The sequence below is a fragment of the Exserohilum turcica genome (assembly GCF_000359705.1).
Source record: "Exserohilum turcica Et28A unplaced genomic scaffold SETTUscaffold_3, whole genome shotgun sequence".
Taxonomy (NCBI): domain Eukaryota; kingdom Fungi; phylum Ascomycota; class Dothideomycetes; order Pleosporales; family Pleosporaceae; genus Exserohilum; species Exserohilum turcicum.
Genome location: NW_007360136.1, coordinates 1,836,181 through 1,854,039, shown reverse-complemented (window position 1 = coordinate 1,854,039; position 17,859 = coordinate 1,836,181). Strand labels below are relative to the sequence as shown.

Below are 17,859 nucleotides of genomic sequence, written 5' to 3'. Positions count from 1 at the left end.
CGGGGGGGGGGGGGGGGGGGGTGATTGCGCAAGCAGCAAGCAGTCCCCCCCCCTCAAACAAGATAAAAAAAAGAAAGAAAGCAAAGAAACAAGTGCACGCGCTTTCCCACGGCTATACACCCTCATCCCCGCCCTCAACCCCCGTATACACGTACAATCTCGCTACCTCGTACTTTTCCGTGAAGCAGGCGCACCACTGTATCTCGTCAGCCGACTTCCCCCAAAACAGCCCATCACCTCCCCCTTCCCTCTCTCAAACACACACACACACACTCTCTCTCTCTCTCTCTCTCTCGCGCGCGCGCGCATCTCACCTGTTATTCGCGGCATTCCACGTCTTGACAAACGCCTTCTGCGTCCTATCGGTGTACTTCTCAGCGGTGAGTTCCTTGACGCCGACTTTAGCGCCGTCCTTTGAGAAGACGACGTTTTTCTTCTCCATGTGCTTTGTGCCGCGCTGGGCGAGCTCGTTGGAGTAGAGGAAGATCTGTGCAAAGGAGAGAGAGAGAGAGGCGCAATGTTAGTTTGGTGTTTGGCCGCGACGTCGACGTCAGGTGGGGGGTTTAGGGTGCGCGTACCTGGTACATGGTCCATCCGATGCCGCCGACGACGGCGAAGAGAATGACGAGCGGGATCAGGTTCAATGCGCCCATGGTGACGAGCAGTGGAGACGGTGGAGACGCAAGCAGGCGTCGTAGCGACGTGCCGATTAACGAGAGGGCGGCGGCGGCGGTGGCGGGGTAGGGCTGGGGGCTGGGGGCTGGGGGCGCAAGCGAGTGAGATGGCGAGGCAGAAGGGAAAGGTTGGCACTGGAAGGAGAAAGTATCATGAATAGTTGGATTCAGATTGCTGAGTCTTGAAGGGCTGAACAAAGGCCCCACTGTTAATCGTATTTGTTCTATATGCGCCGCGCCCCACCCCTCGACTAATCGCAAAGGCTGACGCCCAGGTGAAACCCCCAATCGAAGGCTGCTCAGCTTGGCGCCGAATCGGGCGGCCCACGGCACATCATTCGGCACGACGGGACTGGGAAATCCCCCCCCTCCCCTTGACCATCTTTGGTACAAATCTTCTGCGTGCGCTGCGAACAACACTTGGTCGCACGACAGAGCCTCGACACTCCTTTCGTCCTTCCCACCCTTGGCACTGGCAGCTGCTGCCACTGTCTGACTGCAAGGGCCATGCTGGCCCACCCCTACCGTTCCGTTCCGTTTCGGAGAGTCAGTCCTGAGACCCGGTGCCGTGGCCGCCGACCGTTACCTGACCTCTGGCGTGCACTGTCCGCCATCACTGGCCCGCCTCCTTGGTCGTGCCGTCTGGCCACAGGGTGCCGTGTTTCGTATCTTCGTTTCTTCATGTCTTCGTGTTGCTCTTGTTGCCGTCTTTTTCATCTTCTTTCCCAAACAACCTCTTCACGCCACCACGCCATCAGGGAAACATGGGCCCACATGTAAGAATGTGTTTCCTCGCCAGGACGAGCACCTGGGCATAACTCAGCCCAAACTTGGTACCGATGACTGCGAGTCGCCCAAAAAGCCAGTCGCGCTGGTCCTGCGGTACTGTCTCAGCATTTGCAGCGACATACAGTGGCCAGACTAGCGAATAGCCCCCGAATGCTTCTGCGGCTGAAGAGAAAGAAAAAAAAACAGTCAGCCCACAGAAAATAAAACATGCCACCAGCCCAGGAAACACTCACCATTTTCTTCTTGACCCGTCTCCTTGGCCAAGGGTTGAAGCTCGTAGCACATGTGGAAAGGCACACATGCGCTGATGTCGTCCACCATGGCTTGAATGATGAACACACTCTTGTTCCACGCCTCGTCGTAGTTGATGTATCTTCCATTGGAGCTTAGCCATGTTATGCACGCCATGATGACGCGGCGGCAGAAGATGCGGCACACACGGTAATCATTCATGACGCTCGCCAACGGCACGTCGGCATACACATGCTGTTCGCCAGGCCATTTTCCCGCCACCTCAAGCTCCTCGGGCGCGAGCATCTGATTGACGATGCCAATGATGCGCGGCTTCCATTCTATCGGCAGCGACATGTACCACTCCTCCAGGTTTCCATCCACCACTTGCGCAAAGTCGAGGATTTCTCTGGCCTCGGCTTCGTACGCGGCATCATATGGCATGGACGTGAGCGTGTTTGCGCGGGCGCTAAGATTGGGCAGGTCAATGCAGATAAGTGTTAGGCGGTTGGCAGCGTTTTCCTCGCTAATGTCGCCATTGCCTAGCCAGCCCGCCGCACCGGGAAACGGGTCGATCGGTTTGCAGCGCTGTATGCAGCTTGTGATCTATGGTCCGTCAGTCATTGATCCCCGCCAAACATGTATTGGGCATTACCATCATTGTGCGCACGGTGCGAAAGATAGCGTGCGACATGGGGTCTTTGAACTGCTCTGTTCCTCTCAGTTTTGTCAACGTGACAGCTCCGTCGACATGGTTTCCCCATGCTGTGATGGTGTCGTCGGTGCTCATGATTGTCTATCTCGCGTTAGCTCTACCCAAAGTATGCATCGCACCCACAGTAGGGCTGGCCGACTTACTTCATACAAGGAGAACATGAGTGTAGCAAGCACTGTCTCGTTGCTCTTGGACTTGTGTGAGTCCTGGAGATCTTCATGCAGCTTCTTGATAGCCTTGCCGTATGTGGACACTGCTTGGCGGCGGAGCTGTTGCCGACCAGGGTACTGTCCACATGCCGCCAATGCTACGGCCGTAGTAGCGAGGTGCAGGACTGACGATGGGTGGGCACGATTGTACAGAGGGACGAGGTATTCGAGAAAGCCCCTTGTATTCTCAGCTTGCTGCGGCAGTGTGACAAAGTTTCGGAAGAAGAAGGGCACGGCCTCGCATTCTGGAGCCAGGGAAATGGTGGGTGGGACGGCGTGTTGGCAATTCCAAATCAAGTCTTCGACGTCAAACGTCTGCTCAAGGATGGGTAAGGCAGGCGGGGAACAGCTCGATCGAAGCAGCAGCTGTTGACTCGAGTCTGGTGGTGAGTGTGATGATTTGCATCTTGATTGGCATCTTGATTCGAATCTCTGGACCACGGCGTCGGTTGCGAATTCGCCGTCTCCGTGCGATATGTCAAATGTCGTGTATGTTGTCCTAACCGGGTTAGCTCGAGTCCTTTGCCGGCGCAGATCATACAACAGCACATGGTCGACAATCGTATCAAGAGAAGGGGGCACAGGCGCTTGACAAAACTAAGTAATGCGGGTTGATGGGTTTGAGCGGGGCGGAATGAGTAATTCGGTCTAATACGTACAAATCTGGAGAAGTATGCGAGCTCGAACACCCAGAACTACTACTTGAACGATGCGCTGCAGAAGATTTCCTCGCCTTTTTCGCCATTGCTTTATTTTCATCTCGGAAGACTAGGTCGAAATCATCTCGATAGCCCGGGCATGGACGCGCCGACTTTTTGCAGTTGCCACATGTCGGCCGCTTCTCGTCGCACTGTCCACGGTTAGTGGGTGAAGCAAAGGCTATGTGGCAGCTTGTCTATCCTGGAGTGGCAAGCGGTGCCGCCCATTGCGTGAAAACAGTAATGGTTGCGACGTGTTGATACGTACTTTTATTCAGCGGGATTTGCACATGCCACAGCCCCGGCTCGGCTTACCAGTATAGACCATGGTGGTATAAAGGTTACTGATGGAAGGAAGCAAAGAAAGATGCTAGACAAATGCGTCTTGACACTCAGGCACGAATCCCAGGTGTGGGGTTTGTTCTCCTTGGAAGGTCTGGCTATAAACGATTTGGGAATGGGCAATAGCGTTGTTAGACTGATATGAGGCGACACCGCCCCTCCAGCATACGACTACTATTAAATCTCGGCTACCACTAATTCGCAATGACGGGATGCGACTTGTCCACCCCCTCAATGGGGTTTTAGGTTTGTGGAAACGACACAACAGCGACGACCGAGACAGCCGAATGACGAGCCTAAAACCATGGAGATTTCCACAGGGGCAGGACGAAAATGCGATGGCGGTAATGCGAAGAGTTGGGTGCAGGGCAGGATTTCGACATCAGCGTCCGAGCGCACAATGAGTGTAGGCCAGGCAGCCAATCAGAGGGGCCGGAGGAGGGGGATTACTCCAGGAACCGCGACGTTTGAAGCGGCGGGTGGAAACATTGGCATTCCGACTCGGCCGACGGGAGCGTGCCGAAAGTCCTTGGAGTCGACGACCGAATGTCCATGACCGAATGTCCACGACCTAAAGGACTGCTGTTGGCACAACACGCTCGCGCACTCTGCTCGCAAGCATTACCACATGCAGCTTAGGGCAGCGCCAGGCAAGACGGCGCCGTCATAGCCCTAAAGACCTGTGCCGTCCTGTCAGCGCGTTAGCCAGCGAAGAGCAACACGTCGGCGAGCGCTTTTAAGTCGTGTCGCTACCTGGCCTCGAGCGGTTCCGCTCTGGACAATTGACACGCACCGCCTGGGCAGGGGATTGGGAGGATCGATGGATGCCGTGGGCCCTGTCCACTTCTCAGCAACATGCGACGAAAAGACGAAGCCAGTAAAGGGAGCGTGGAAAATGGAACGACCGCCAAGGGATAAAAAATGAGAGAAGATGTAGGATGATGCTGGCTCAGAATGTGGAAAAAGAGGCGGATTCCGGTGAAGATGGTGTCTGCAGCTAACGAAGCTCATGGCCGGTGGGAGAGGATGGCGATAACCAGACGAGGGGAGAATGCGGCAATGCCATGCCCGGAGCGTGTCTGGAACAAGAAGCTGCTAAAGAGGAAGGCGCATGTCGTCCACGTGGAGGGGTGCCTGCCAAGTTCGGATTCGCCCAAGTTGCTGCCTGGCCATCCAACGTCAACAAACGCAGAGAAACGCAGAGAAACGCTCTTGTTGAGATGGGAGCTGCGGCGGGCTCGGTCTGGGCATGGGAACACGCCGCAACCCGCGAACAAGGAAAACATGTTTGCCATGTGGCGCAGCAGCAGGGGCGCCGTTTGCAGCATCGCATCTTGCAAGCGGCTGTGTGGCGCGGTATTCTCACCCCTGAGAGACGTCTCACGTCACGTCACTGCACTGCACCGTGTGCATGCCGGTGTACTGGATGCAGTGCGGTGCCTGCTGCGAGCGAAGAACCAGGAAATTCCTTTGGATGGAAATTTGCAATTTGTCGGGTTGCATGGACAGCCGGATAGGAGCAGCCAAGCTTAAAGGCGGTCGTGGGCTGGGTTAGAGCTACGCGGCTATAAACATGGATCATCACGTGATGTTTTGGCCGCAGCGACCAAAAAGAAGACATGATCATCATCATCATCATCATCATCATCATCATCATCATCATCATCATCATCATCATCATCATCAGCACCACCCACAGGACGCAGCGGGATTTGAACAGCTGACAAATGCTGCGCAGGTCGAATGCATCGCCTTTGTTGACTGGGCGATGAAAAAATAATAATTCCATGAGCGCTTTTGGTGGGCAAATTGCACGGAAGAAGGGATAGCGGCGGATCTTTTGAAATTAACATGAAATTACCTGGGATCCAACGGCTCTAGACGAGGGCGTCAGCAGACATGGGAGGCGCGGGCAATGGAAATGACGAGTGAGTATCAGGTTGATGCAGCGCGTAGGGTGCAGGGCGGGACGGGAGCGGATGGGCAAGGCGACCGTTGCGGGAGCATGGCCAGGGCTGTTGGGGTGCATACCGTGGGGAGAGTGTTTGTACACGTAGCAGTAGCAGTATTGGTGGTGGTAGTGGTGGTGGCCACGAGCGATCGCGTGGTCAAGGCGACGGCGAGGGGCGGCCATCTCTAGACCATAAGCAGCGGCCAGCCAGGTGCATGTGCATATGGGGGCGACGGGGGGGGGTATGAGGTCAGATTCAAAGCTTGTTCGCTGCTGCAGCGCTCTGCTGGAGCGGGAGCTGTCTCTTGCAGCAGTATGTGTAGATAGCAGACGGTATACTATGCAGGTAGGGAGGCGTCGGGCCCACACAGCCTGGTCGCGTGTCGGACGTCATACTACAAGCGACGAGCCATGGTATCTCTCGGAGCAGCCGCCGCACATGCACATGTGTACCGTACCATGGCCACGCCCGCACCCATGTGGTGGCCCAGCAAAATCTATTTTTACCCGGCCTGGCCTGGGGGCCCAGCCGGGCAGGGCGCTGCTGCTGCTGCTGCTGCTGCTGCACGGTCGGCGGCGGTCGTGGGCGTGGGCGCGCACAGCTGGCGGCGCGCAAGTGTGCGTGGCGTGTCGCGGCGGCAGATGGGAGACGAGGGTGGGAAACAAAGCGGTGCCAAGTGTCAGGGCTGTCAGGCAAGCGTTTGGGAGAGCGAGGCGGATGCAGCCATGGTGGAGGCGGCCGCGTCTTGGCCCAGGTCGCGCCCTCCGCCAGTCGCGGCCAGCCAGCGCTCGCCAGCGGGTCGGCGCAGCGCCTCTGATTGGCCGGCCTCGCCCCGTGGCAATCTTCAGCTGTACGAGTGCGAGAGAGACGCCTCGTATATGTGGGCGATGCACTGCCTGCTGCCATGTCTTGCCCTGCAACCGCCGCCCGCCAGCATCAGCATCAGCACTGCCGATAAAACGAATGCCCCGCGTCCCGTCGCCTGCAGCAGCTGCTGCTTGCTTTTGATTTTATTCTCCCTCGCTCCCCCAACGCCCATCACCTCGCTCCTCGCTCCTCGCTCCTCGCTCCCCTCCCCCCCTGCGCCCCAGCCTGTGTTCTCGAACGCGGCCCAACCACCGCCATCCTGCGATAGCGTCGGGTGCAACGCCTGCGCCATCGCCTAACCCCATTGCAGCTAGCGCCGCGCGTCCTTGCCTGATTGGTCTGCTGCCCCCCTAGGCCTTGTTGCCGCACGGTTTCACACCAGACGCACAATACCGGCCTGGCGCGCTTTCTTCCCTCTCCTCAACCCCATCGCTCGCTCTCGTTCGTTACCTGTTTCACCTTTGCTGCTGCTGCTGCCACCGCCCGTTATCCTTCCTCCGCTCTCTCTCGCACCCTAGCGACCCAGCCTTTTGGCCTTGGCCCCCTTCTTCCCACCCGTTAGACCACCAGGCACGACATAGGTTGACCCTGCGCCCGGATACCAGTTTTAATCTCCTACCTTTCATTTTCTACTCTCGCCCTCGCTCCCCCCCCTTTAGCCAACGCCCATCGCCCATCGCACACGTCGCTCGCTATCCAAAAAAGTCACGCCTTCGTTTGACCAACGCCTGCGGGCGCACAGCCAGCAACAACAATGAGATTCCACGCGACATGCCCGGCCATGCTCGCGCCCTTGATACTACTAGCCTCGGCGCCCCTGGCTGCCTTGGCCGGCGACGTTCTCCAGACCGACGGCTTTAGCTCTTGCCTGACCGGGCCCTCGGACATCACAGTAAACAAGCTCAACATTCAATTCGACCGCTCCATCAAAAAGATCAAGTTCGATGTATCGGGAAGCAACAACAAGACGCAAAAGGTCATGGCCACCCTGACCATAGACGCATACGGCAGAAACGTGTACAACAGGACCTTCGATCCTTGCGACGGTGATGTCAAGGTCGAGCAGCTGTGTCCAGGTACGCACACCCTGTATCCGTGCCCATGCCCTATAAACTAACCCGGCGCAGTCCCCTCTGGTACCTTTAGCGCACAGGGCGAGCAGAGCATCCCCGACAGCATCATGTCGCAAATCCCCTCGATAGCCTTCAACATTCCAGACATTGACAGCCAGGCCAAGCTGTTCCTCCGCTCGCTCGACGGCAACCAAGATCTTGCCTGTATCACGTCGCAAGTCAGCAACGGAAAATCCCTCGCCACCGCAGGCGTGCAGTACGTTGCAGCTGGAATTGCTGGCGCTGCTCTGGCCGTCTCGGGTGTTGCTGCCTTTGCCGGTGCTGGACATGCTGGAGCCCCTCAGTCGAGCCCTACCTTTGGCGACGTTATTGGATGGTTCCAGGCCATGGCCCTGAACGGCATGATGAGCGCCGACGTTCCCAACGTATACCGCAGCTGGTCCCAAAACTTTGTTTTCAGCACCTGTCTTGTGTACTGGGATGGCATGCAGCACTCGATCGACGCTTTCCGCAAAAGCACTGGTGGCAACCTTACCGATGCGAATGTCGATTACCTCAAGAACGCTACGCTGGTGCACGTCAATCAGAACCAGAGCTTGACAAAGCGTGCCCTCAATGTGCTTTTGTGGGCTCGTGATGAGCTGAACACTGACATCAGCAGCAACGCCACAGCTGATGCCGGCAGCAACATTGACAACAAGATCATCATTTACGCAAAGGACATGAAGGGCTTCATCCAGGAATACACGATTCCCGACCGCAACGCCTTCATGACGGTCCTGCTCTGCTTTGCCATTGTCATCGCTGCCATCACCGTTGGAATCCTTCTTTTCAAGGTTATCCTCGAGACGTGGGCCTTGTTCGGTAGCTTCCCCAAGCGTCTGACGAGCTTCCGCAAGCGATACTGGTGGACTCTGGCCAAGACGATTACCAACTTGATTCTCCTGCTGTACGGTATCTGGGTTCTGTACTGTGTCTACCAGTTCAAGAACGGAGACTCGTGGGCAGTCAAGGCGCTTGCTGGTGTTACGCTGGCCGCCTTTACTGGTGTGCTGGGTTTCTTCACGTACAGGATTTGGAGCATTGCCAACAAGTTCAAGAAGATGGAAGGCAAGCCCGACATTCTCTACGACGACAAGGACGTGTGGCGCAAGTACAGCATCTTCTACGAAAACTACAAGAAGAGCTACTGGTGGATCTTTGTGCCATCAATCGTCTTCCTGTTTGCTCGTGGCTGTGTCATTGCCGGCGCAGATGGCCACGGTCTTGCGCAGGCCGCCGGCCAGCTGATTGTCGAGTCGCTGCTCCTCATCATGCTTCTCTGGGCCCGCCCATATACGCTCAAGTCGAGCAACTGGATCAACATCACCATCTCGGTCATTCGCGTCCTGTCGGTCGTGTGCATTTTGGTCTTTGTTGAGGAGCTGGGTATGAGCCAGACGACCAAGACTGTCACTGGTCTTGTGCTTGTCGTTGTGCAAGCATCGCTGACTGGTGTTCTGGGTGTCCTTATCGCCGTCAATGCAATCATTGTCTGCTGCAAGGAGAACCCGCACCGCAAGAAGAGAAAGGAGGCTGGTAAGTCAATAACCTGGCATGATGTAAAAAAAACGCGCATTTCTAACAAGGTCACAGAAAAGGCTCGCGACCTCGACAACCTTACCCCTCTAGATGCGCGCAACTCGCTTCTCATGGACCCGCAAGAGTACAAGCGTACTTCTCTTCCTGCGGCCTTTGGTCCTCGCACCGAGGGCTACGATCGCGTGCCTCTGGCCGAGCAGCATACTGCGTACAACGGTCATGGTGGTCGGGCGTTTGCCGACGACCAAGGACACCTGCTGGCCGATGCTTCGACATTTGGCCGCACAGCGTCGCACGACCGAAACCGAAGCCGCGACAGCAGCCCAGGACCCGACGCGGAACTTGGGTACCATCAACCACCTGGATACGTGGCCAACGCTCCCTGGCAACCCCATCAACAAAAGGGGCCCCAGGGTCCGTACTCGTACTAGATTTCACGGTTTCATCAAGTAATTCATACAGCGAAGACCTAGACGGATTGTATATACATGGCCCGTCTAGGCACTGATTCCCCTTTTCCTTGTGTCTTGTCTTGCATTTGCGGTGGCCATTCGACAAAACAGCGTGTCGAATCCATCCCAAGCTCAGCTCCATTCCATCTTATGGGGCATGCCGTTTGCTACCACCTTGGTATCCCCAATTACGAAAGTTTCTTTGCGTTGTTTTTATATCTCATCTGTTATTGTGTTGTTGCAGGGGAAAGATGTGATACCAGCTCTTGTAATTCTTACGCCACGCGGTAAGCCTGGGGCTCGCACACATTTCTTCTTGATCTGCCGTTGTCGGTGTGTGGTGGAATTAAAAAAAAAGGGGGTGGACGGGGAAAGGGTAGAGGGTGTGGACATGTTGATCCAGGATAGAGAAGGGAGGGAGGGAGAAAGAGAAAGAAATGTAGTGTGGATGCAACTACCAAATATCAATAGTCAATATTCCAAATCACGGCTGCTCTGGTCCATGCCCATTGGACTCGTTCCTCGAATCCCCATGTCGGGTATAGTTTTGTAATGCTTTTTTTTGCTCTGGCTAGGGCTGCGTGAAACGGTTGCTGCGTGTCAAGATGGATACCTGAGGCTTCTTTGCTGTCATCTTGGGACGGCTATCCTGGTTGGGAGTGTGAGCACATTATGTAGGTAAGGAATTGTGGGTTACTAGGTACGTGGGTGTGTAGGTGCCGTGTGTAGATGGCGTGTAATCACCGCATGCAGCAACCCTGGGCTGGGCTTGGAAATATACATGTACGTACCTCATTCATGGCTGCTCTACTTAATGCACTAACGCTACTACAGTATGGCATGTTTCTGCATTGCCTCATCACACGTCCTTGTACGGACAGAGAATCAGAGGGAAAGAAGAGGGGTGGGGGGGGGTTGTACTGTTAAGCAAGGAGCATGACTAAATAAGTAAGAAATAGAGGGAGAGACTACTTAAACCTCCATATCTAATCTTCAAATGTACATGAAAATAATGTGCCTGACTGGCAAGTATACATTTCCCATCTACTTTTTTCTTTTCTTTTCTTTCCTTTGTTTTTTTTTACCAGAAAATAAATTCGGAAATAAATTTGAAATGAGAGAGCGAAGGGGAGAGACAAGGAGAAGGAGAAGGAGATGGAGAAGGGAGATATCGCAATCATTCCCTCTTAACTCCTCTCCCCCTGCTGCATGTATTTATGTATGTACATGGGTGTGGCTAAGTTTTGTTGAGGGCGTGATGTGACGCAGGTACATACATACATATAAGCAGAACCGATAGATGGATGGAACAGATAAGGCCCGCCGCCGCGGCACACACCCACACTCATACACACATATGCAGCCCACGCCGCCGCCGCCCACGCGCCCACGCTACGCCACGCCCACGCCCAGCAAGATTTCGGGTGCACGCTAGCGGAGACGCCGCCCCTTGCACTTGTATGTGTGTACGACAAGACAAGACCAGACTAGACAAGACAATTACCCCGACACGACACGACACGATATGACTGACACGACACGCCGACCTGACTGACTGACCGAATGACCGACTGACCGACTGACTAATGGAACCAACAACATTCCACTAACCAAGCCCTGATTCAACCTTCAGCTGGGTAAAATAAAATAAAAAATTGCACAAATCTAAGCTAAGAGGGGGGTGAATCTGCTCATACGCCCATAACTAAGTAAAGAGTAAGTAGGCGCCGAGTGTTCCGAAACGCGATGCGATGCGATAAGTAGCGATGCGATAGCGAGCTTGCACGTGTTTCCGGTACTTCCAATTTCCCACTTGACATTTCCACTTGCAGTTTTTCCCAATATTGTGCTATTGATTACTTTTGGTGCGGGCGTTTTAATTTTAGGCTTCTGGGTTGGTGCTAGGTTCGGGAGTGGATGGATGGGGGGGGGGGGGTGGTTCCGCACACACACACACACACACACACAACTTGTGGTCTGGATCTCTCTTGAACTTTTTTTTGGTCGATTCATTTTCCGTGGTTCGTTGGCTGTATCCCTTCTGTCGTCGCCGTTTTCTTTTCTATTTCCTGCGTAGCCTGTATTCTCTTTTTCGCTGCTCGGTTGGCACGCCGTTTTTTTTTTTTGCGCGCTTCTTTCCTGCAATTCAACGTCATGCCAACCAAAGTCCAAGGCTTGCGCTGTCTAACTAACGCACGATAAGGCCAAACAGTCTCGATTCGGCCGTCGGAAGGATTCCCATTACTTTTTTTGCCGTATTGCCTTTTGGGGGGGGGGGGGCCCAACCCCCGGGTTCAGCTGGTCCCCGCTGTTTTGGCTATGGACAAGTCTCGCCAAGGGCTGTGCGGTCTTTGGTGGCTTGCGTCGTACGTATCGTGGGCAATTACCTCGCCTCCTTTTTAAAGTTGCGACGGCTTTTCCGTGGCGGTGCCTCTTCGTACCTCTCTCAAGAGGGAATCGTTTGTCCAAGTAGTATTGGTCTCGCCCGTTACTATAGCTGCTGCTGCTGCTGCCGTTGTCCTCGAGCCACTGTATATTACTTTTTCTTCTCTGCCATTCGCTGCTGCGCCATATTCGTTTTCCACGGTAGCCTGGATCCTACGGCCATTTAGCAAGTCCATTTTTGTTTTTGCGTTTACAAAGTCACAACGGTTGATTCGAGGATTGGCCGCTTCCATCGCTGGTACGACCCGCCTACCCGCCTACCCGCTGCCCGTACGCAGGTACCCGCAGACTCTCGCTGGTACAAAAGATCGCACAAGAAGCAATATCTTTTTTGTAAAACTGTACATCGATTTCCAACAGCCATGCGACGCACCGCACTGCTTTCCGCCACAACGGCCTTGGTGGCCAGCACCACAGCCCAAGTCACGGCGTCTTCATCGTCAAAACGCGGCCTCTGCCACGTCCCCTCCACAGACCACCCGTCCGACGACAAAATCTGGGAAGCCGGCCCTTCACCGCCAACATGGTACTATAACTACAAAGTCGAGCCCTCGCCGGACCTCAAAGACACACACATGCAGTTTGTGCCCATGCTCTGGGGCGCCAGCCCCGACGACACAGGCACGCCGTTCCTCGACTCGGTGAAGAAGCAAATCTCCGACGGTGCAAACATCACCTACGTGCTGGGCTTCAACGAGCCCGACGGCGGCCACGACACGGGCGGCTCGTCGCTCGCCGCCAGCCTTGCCGCCTCGCGCTGGAAAGCCGAGATCGAGCCTCTCAAGGAGCTGGGCGTCAAGCTGGGCGCGCCCGCCGTCACAGGCGCCCAGTCGGGCTGGGAGTGGCTGCAAAACTTCTTCGCCGAGTGCGACGGAGGCTGCAACCCAGACTTTATCCCCGTGCACTGGTACGGCAACTTCGAGGGCATGATGAGCCATATCGGCCAGGTCACCAGCAAATGGCCCAACCTGACTGTCTGGGTCACCGAGTACGGGTATCCGCACCAGTCGCTCGAGGAGTCGCAGTCGTTTTACAATCAGAGTGCTACGAGCTTTGATTCCTGGCCGTGAGTTTTTTTACCCGTAAAAGCTGAACAAAGGTGTGTTGGCTGACTGGGAAATCTAGAAATATTACCCATTACTCCTACTTTGGCGCTTTCCGCTCCAGCGTCTCAAATGTAGGCCCTAATGCCGCTATGCTGACCCAAGACGGCAAGTTGACAAACATCGGCTCCTGGTACTTGGGCGGCCCCGCAACAAACAATGTTCCCGAGAAGTCTGCTGCTTCGCCTGTAAGCACTGTACCTGCAAAGATGTTCGTCTTTGTTGCTGCTGCGGCGGCGGCTTGGCTGGCTTGGGCTTAGATGCTGTGGAAATTTTCCCGAGTATTACTGTAACGGGTAGGTAGGGTAGGGTAGGGTATAGAGATGTGATAGAGTAGGGCGATACAACGCTCGTTTCTTGGCCATGTATAAGTCGGTCGGGAATAGCGACGTGGCTTCTCTGAGATTTCTAGCATTGCTATGGCGTTAGGATAGGGATTTCTTTTCCTTTGGCTCATGACGAATGGAGATTTTTTGCTGGGTACAAATGCGGCAGAGCATGAAAATAAAGGTCGCTATGGTATAGATTTGGCAGAGGAAACAAGAGAATTTATCGTCTGAATTCTGCGGCTAGAGACTACATATGCAGTGGTGATGTATTATCCCTCGTTTCCGACTCGCCGATTGCCATGCTCGAGACCAACATCTACCTTGTTGCTGGAGAAAGCACCGCAGTACTGGAATCAAACCCCACAAAAAGAACCTCTGCACACAACGACATGAAGAGAGTGTGCAAATTTCACAATGCAGGCAATCAAAAATACCAGACTCAACAACAATCAATAATAATAAAAAATAACGTCTCGAATTCAATCAAACATGTACATCAAAAGAAGAAGAAGAGTTGGAGATCCCTACAGCCATATAATCCCTATATACAATCCATCCATTCCCCCTAAGTAGCTCATTTCATCAGTCGTAAAAAGATATCCGCATCCATCATGAGAAATCGTCTCGCGCTGCAGGCGGAACTACAGTGCCCAGATAGCACTGGCAATGACAACAACAACAGCAACAAGCAGCTTCACAAAAGCCATACATGTACATCCCAGCTCTCCTTGTTCAGCCACTCATACTCAGCATGGCAGCCGAGTACGTAAGGTACCAAGTGAGACTTGCGCCGCCATCCAGGGTGTCGGAGAAAGCCGGGTTGGAGAAGTAGTCCCACGCCGCCTGGGGATTGATGAGTGCCTGGTTCGCCTTGAGGATGCCGGCCCAGCCGCCGGGCGCCTGCTCGGCCGCGCCGTTGCCAAAGTACGTGTCCCACTCCTGCTGGACAAAGGAGCGCTGGCGCGTGTACGACGACACGGGGTTCTGCGGGATCATGTGGATGCCCTGGATAAACGCCACGTTGCTGCCAAAGTACGTCGTGTGATCGACCTTGTTCTCAAACAGGATGCCCGTGACTTTGTTGTGGATGAAGCCCGGCGGCTGGTTCGCGTTGTTGCTTTGCATCAGGAAGTAGTTGTTCAGACTGCGCGCTTGCACCGCCAGTTGCAGGTTCGCGCGCGCCACCATGTTGCTGTCTTGGATCGTCTTGCCCCACATGCGGAGCGCAAACGTCGCAAACGTGTCTTCCGACGTTGATTCTTGGTCTTTGCCGTCGCCAGACTCGAAGAGTCCCTTGGCCCATGAGTGGCCGTGGAACCAGTCAAACGAGCGCTGCATCGGGAAGTACTGGTCGTCGACGGGGTTGGCGTAGTCGCGAGCAAGGGTTTGGACCCAGGCTTTGTTGTTGCCTTGAGTGAGCCAGGTGGGATCGAGATGGCCAATGACGGCAGCAGTGTAGAGGAAGTAGCCGTAGTGGAAGTGGTGGTCGTTGTAGAGCGTGTTGCCAAAGTCGAGACCAGTGTCGTAGGGAGGCGCGTAGCTGGCACTGGAGACGACACCTTTCCAGACGTTGTCGTAGAAGAGTGGCTCGGGCTGCGTGTTGTTGACAAAGACGTTGAAGGCATCCTTGAGACGGACCAGCCCAGCGGCAGCATATTGGCTGTTGCCAGTGATGGAGTTGAGCGTGTATATGATGTTCGCGAACTTGGCCAAGCCTTTGCCCGAGTAGTACATGCTGTTCAGTGACGTCTGGGCAATCATGTTCTGACTGAGCTCAGAGACGCCTACTTTGTTGATGAGCGCAATAGCCGAGGCGCTGAGTTGAAAGTCGTCGGAGCCTCCAGCACCGTTGGCATTCTTGGACCAAGGCGCAAAGTTGATTGTGTCGGGAAGATCGTTCTCGACCATAGTCATCTTGTCAGCACAGATGGCCTTGGCAAAGCCCTTTGTCGTTGTCACGAGTGTAATGTTGTTCAGGGCTGCTTTTGTTTGCGAGTCGAATGATTCCACGTGATGCGGCAGCGCATACATGAGCAGAGTCTGGCTTGTTGCGCCAGCCTTTGTCCAGCTGATGGAGTAACTTGCAGTTGCACCGTTGACCGATGCAGAAACGGTAGCACCTACAGCGTAGGCGCCGGCACTGTTGTCAAAGACGGGTTCCATGCCTTGCCCTGACGGGTTCTTGGTGACCTGGATTGTGCCTACGAATCCCGCTGGGCCACTGATCTGGCTGTTGCTGTCCAATGTGAAAGGAACCGTGCCAGCTGCGCTGGATGAAGTAGCGTAGAGAAGCCAGCAGGTGTCATCGTTTAGCGTGACTCTGTATTTTGCGGTCGCGCCATTGACTGTTCCCACATATTCCAGAGAGCGGAAGAAGACGGTAGTGCTGATCACCGGCTTTGCATTGTTATAGATGGCAGTCATCATACCCATGCCTTGAACCACAGGAACAGACACCAGAACGCGATTTCCACCAGCGCTGGGCGAGCGCAAGTTGGCAGTCGCAGAGAAAGCGGTCAGGTCTTCCACAGAGAGGATAGTGTCTGACCCAAGCTCTTGGGCAGAAAGAATAATGGAGTAGATGCCAAGTGGTGAGATGAAGTATCGCGCATTGTCCCTGCTGGGACCAAAGGCGAACTGATCTCTGATAGTATGAGTGATAGCCATGCCGTAAGAGTTACCGTTGCCCTTGGCCCAAGACAACGAGTAGGGGTGTGTCGATACTGGGAAAGACTGAGTACCGAGGAACAGGTTTGCATAAAACTTGTTCGTCTGAATGGGTACATTGCCATCCTCAATGTGCTGCTTCTTGACAGGGTGGTCGTTTCGAACAGAGAGATAGCTTGGAGGCGCTCCGGCTGCAATTGGTTGAAAGATGTTGTCCGAGTCGATGCGCATGGCATCCGTAGGACCAGGCTTGAGTGAAGTATGAACTGGAGATAATGACTTGAGGGTGGTTGTGACACCTGGCCCATCGGCTGGATCTCTTGTAAAGCCACCTGGAGGAAGTCCTGTCAAGAAGGTCTGCAGTGTGTCAGTAGGCATGCCTCGAAGCAGGCTACTAGTGCTGACGTACCCCGGGTTTTGGTGCTTCAGTAGGAGCAACCGACTGCATCGTTTTGATACTTTTGCTATAACTTGTCGTCACAGGAATGTTGGACAAGGTAATCTCCCGAACCTCGTGGATGGCTTGGGTTCTCTTCACAGAGTCCGCGGGCAAACTGTGGACAGAAGCGATAAGATGGGCCGAAGCCAATAGGAGAGAAGATAGTTTCGCCATGTTGGCTAGTGGAAACAGAAGGACAAACTTCAGGACAACCAAGCAAGACTGTTAGAGAATGACAAGCAGACAAGTACTCGCAGAAACCGTTATGGCTTTGCTTTGATCGAGGGATGCACCGAAGGTATCCTGTTGTTTTGTGAGTGATGAGCTGTAGGTCAGAGGTTGAATTTATAACCTTGGAGGCAAAGTAATTTGATTCCATCTCCACCACTTGTCGCATACTAACCGGGTTGTGAATGCCTCCTTGAGGAAGGTCAGGCTTTGCAACTGAGACATTGAGCTCAGGTGTAGAGACAGTATAGACTAAGATGCAGCTAATTTCCTCACTGCAGCCTGTCAAGACGTAGATGTCTTCGCCCTGCCGTTACACGAGGCCTCTGAAGACCGGAAGATTTAGTGTACCAGAATTCAACACCCAGTCTCTGTGGGGTTACGTGTACAAGGCCATCATGGCGTGCCGGTAGTTGCTGTACTAAGTGCACTTCTTACACATAGTTACGACAAGATTATGCCTTGATCGCGAGGCCATGACTGCTAGATTGATGGTCATAGTCTTTGAGGCTTGTGTGTAATAAAGAGTCAAGACAGTGAAGTGACTGAGAAGACGGGTCGCTGCCAAGAGATAATCTCCACTCGGCAAGCATCTCTTGGAAATCCGTGGCCCGCTCGCATGACCGTACAACGGGTGGAAGAGACAGGCTCACCGCCATGGCGACAAAAATCAAAGTGCCTTGTGGCAGCCCTGCTAGCGTCTATGTGCCGTTGATGCTGATGTTCGGGGGGTGGGCCCAAAAATGCGGAGGTTACGCTAAGCAAGGCGCGAGCTCAGGGTCCGACGGGTAAGGGCATCGGGACATGGCATATGACCATTGTTTTTTGCTTTGGCCACCTGGAAGTTGGAACTAGGACCAGATTCCCCGCATTTTGGTCCTCGGACTGTGAGGTTACATCAACCGTAGGCCCAGGACTTTCAAAGGAGATGTGTCCACGAGGTCAGTGAAAACAGCATAGACAGTAAAGACAGCAGAGACAAGGAAGACGGCCAAGGGCGGCAACGGCGACAGTGATTCCATTTTCCTCGTACCCAGCTTAGTTTACCCGCAACAAACGGGCTTT

General features: G+C 54.4%; 7 protein-coding genes across 7 annotated transcripts in view; 2 read left to right on the top strand and 5 right to left on the bottom strand.

Annotated features, from left to right (window-relative positions):
• The window catches only part of SETTUDRAFT_42215 (uncharacterized protein), a 1,074-nt gene extending 297 nt beyond the window's left edge, over positions 1-777 (bottom strand). Inside the window, exons 1-3 of the mRNA XM_008028897.1 lie at positions 579-777; positions 315-487; positions 10-196 (exon numbers count right to left, since the gene is read on the bottom strand). Of these exons, the coding sequence (XP_008027088.1) occupies positions 163-196; positions 315-487; positions 579-653 (282 nt within the window). The 5' untranslated portion in view covers positions 654-777 and the 3' untranslated portion in view covers positions 10-162. The remainder of the gene's footprint in view (positions 1-9; positions 197-314; positions 488-578) is intronic.
• Positions 778-1,428: 651 nt separating this feature from the next.
• SETTUDRAFT_154653 (uncharacterized protein) lies at positions 1,429-3,363 on the bottom strand (the record flags this gene model as incomplete). Its single annotated transcript, XM_008029352.1, has 5 exons — positions 1,429-1,625; positions 1,697-2,300; positions 2,350-2,490; positions 2,553-3,117; positions 3,278-3,363. 5 exons carry the CDS (start codon positions 3,361-3,363, stop codon positions 1,429-1,431), a joined length of 1,593 nt encoding a protein of 530 aa, XP_008027543.1.
• A 2,009-nt stretch (positions 3,364-5,372) lies between these two features.
• SETTUDRAFT_163788 (uncharacterized protein) lies at positions 5,373-5,846 on the bottom strand. Its single transcript, XM_008029351.1, has one exon. It carries the CDS (start codon positions 5,790-5,792, stop codon positions 5,505-5,507), a length of 288 nt encoding a protein of 95 aa, XP_008027542.1. The 5' UTR covers positions 5,793-5,846; the 3' UTR covers positions 5,373-5,504.
• A 19-nt stretch (positions 5,847-5,865) lies between these two features.
• Positions 5,866-6,516, bottom strand: SETTUDRAFT_32285 (uncharacterized protein; the record flags this gene model as incomplete). The annotated part of the gene is made up of 1 exon (XM_008028826.1): positions 5,866-6,516. The coding sequence occupies one exon, from the start codon at positions 6,514-6,516 to the stop codon at positions 5,866-5,868; it is 651 nt and encodes a 216-aa protein (XP_008027017.1).
• A 742-nt stretch (positions 6,517-7,258) lies between these two features.
• SETTUDRAFT_90340 (uncharacterized protein) lies at positions 7,259-9,562 on the top strand (the record flags this gene model as incomplete). The annotated part of the gene is made up of 3 exons (XM_008029350.1): positions 7,259-7,553; positions 7,605-9,128; positions 9,186-9,562. 3 exons carry the CDS (start codon positions 7,259-7,261, stop codon positions 9,560-9,562), a joined length of 2,196 nt encoding a protein of 731 aa, XP_008027541.1.
• Positions 9,563-11,898: 2,336 nt separating this feature from the next.
• On the top strand, positions 11,899-13,697 carry SETTUDRAFT_163786 (glycoside hydrolase family 128 protein). Its single transcript, XM_008029349.1, has 2 exons — positions 11,899-13,094; positions 13,154-13,697. The coding sequence occupies exons 1-2, from the start codon at positions 12,391-12,393 to the stop codon at positions 13,389-13,391; spliced, it is 942 nt and encodes a 313-aa protein (XP_008027540.1). The 5' UTR covers positions 11,899-12,390; the 3' UTR covers positions 13,392-13,697.
• Positions 13,698-14,069: 372 nt separating this feature from the next.
• On the bottom strand, positions 14,070-16,740 carry SETTUDRAFT_154649 (glycoside hydrolase family 81 protein; the record flags this gene model as incomplete). The annotated part of the gene is made up of 3 exons (XM_008029348.1): positions 14,070-14,101; positions 14,207-16,484; positions 16,537-16,740. 3 exons carry the CDS (start codon positions 16,738-16,740, stop codon positions 14,070-14,072), a joined length of 2,514 nt encoding a protein of 837 aa, XP_008027539.1.
• Positions 16,741-17,859: the final 1,119 nt, after the last annotated feature.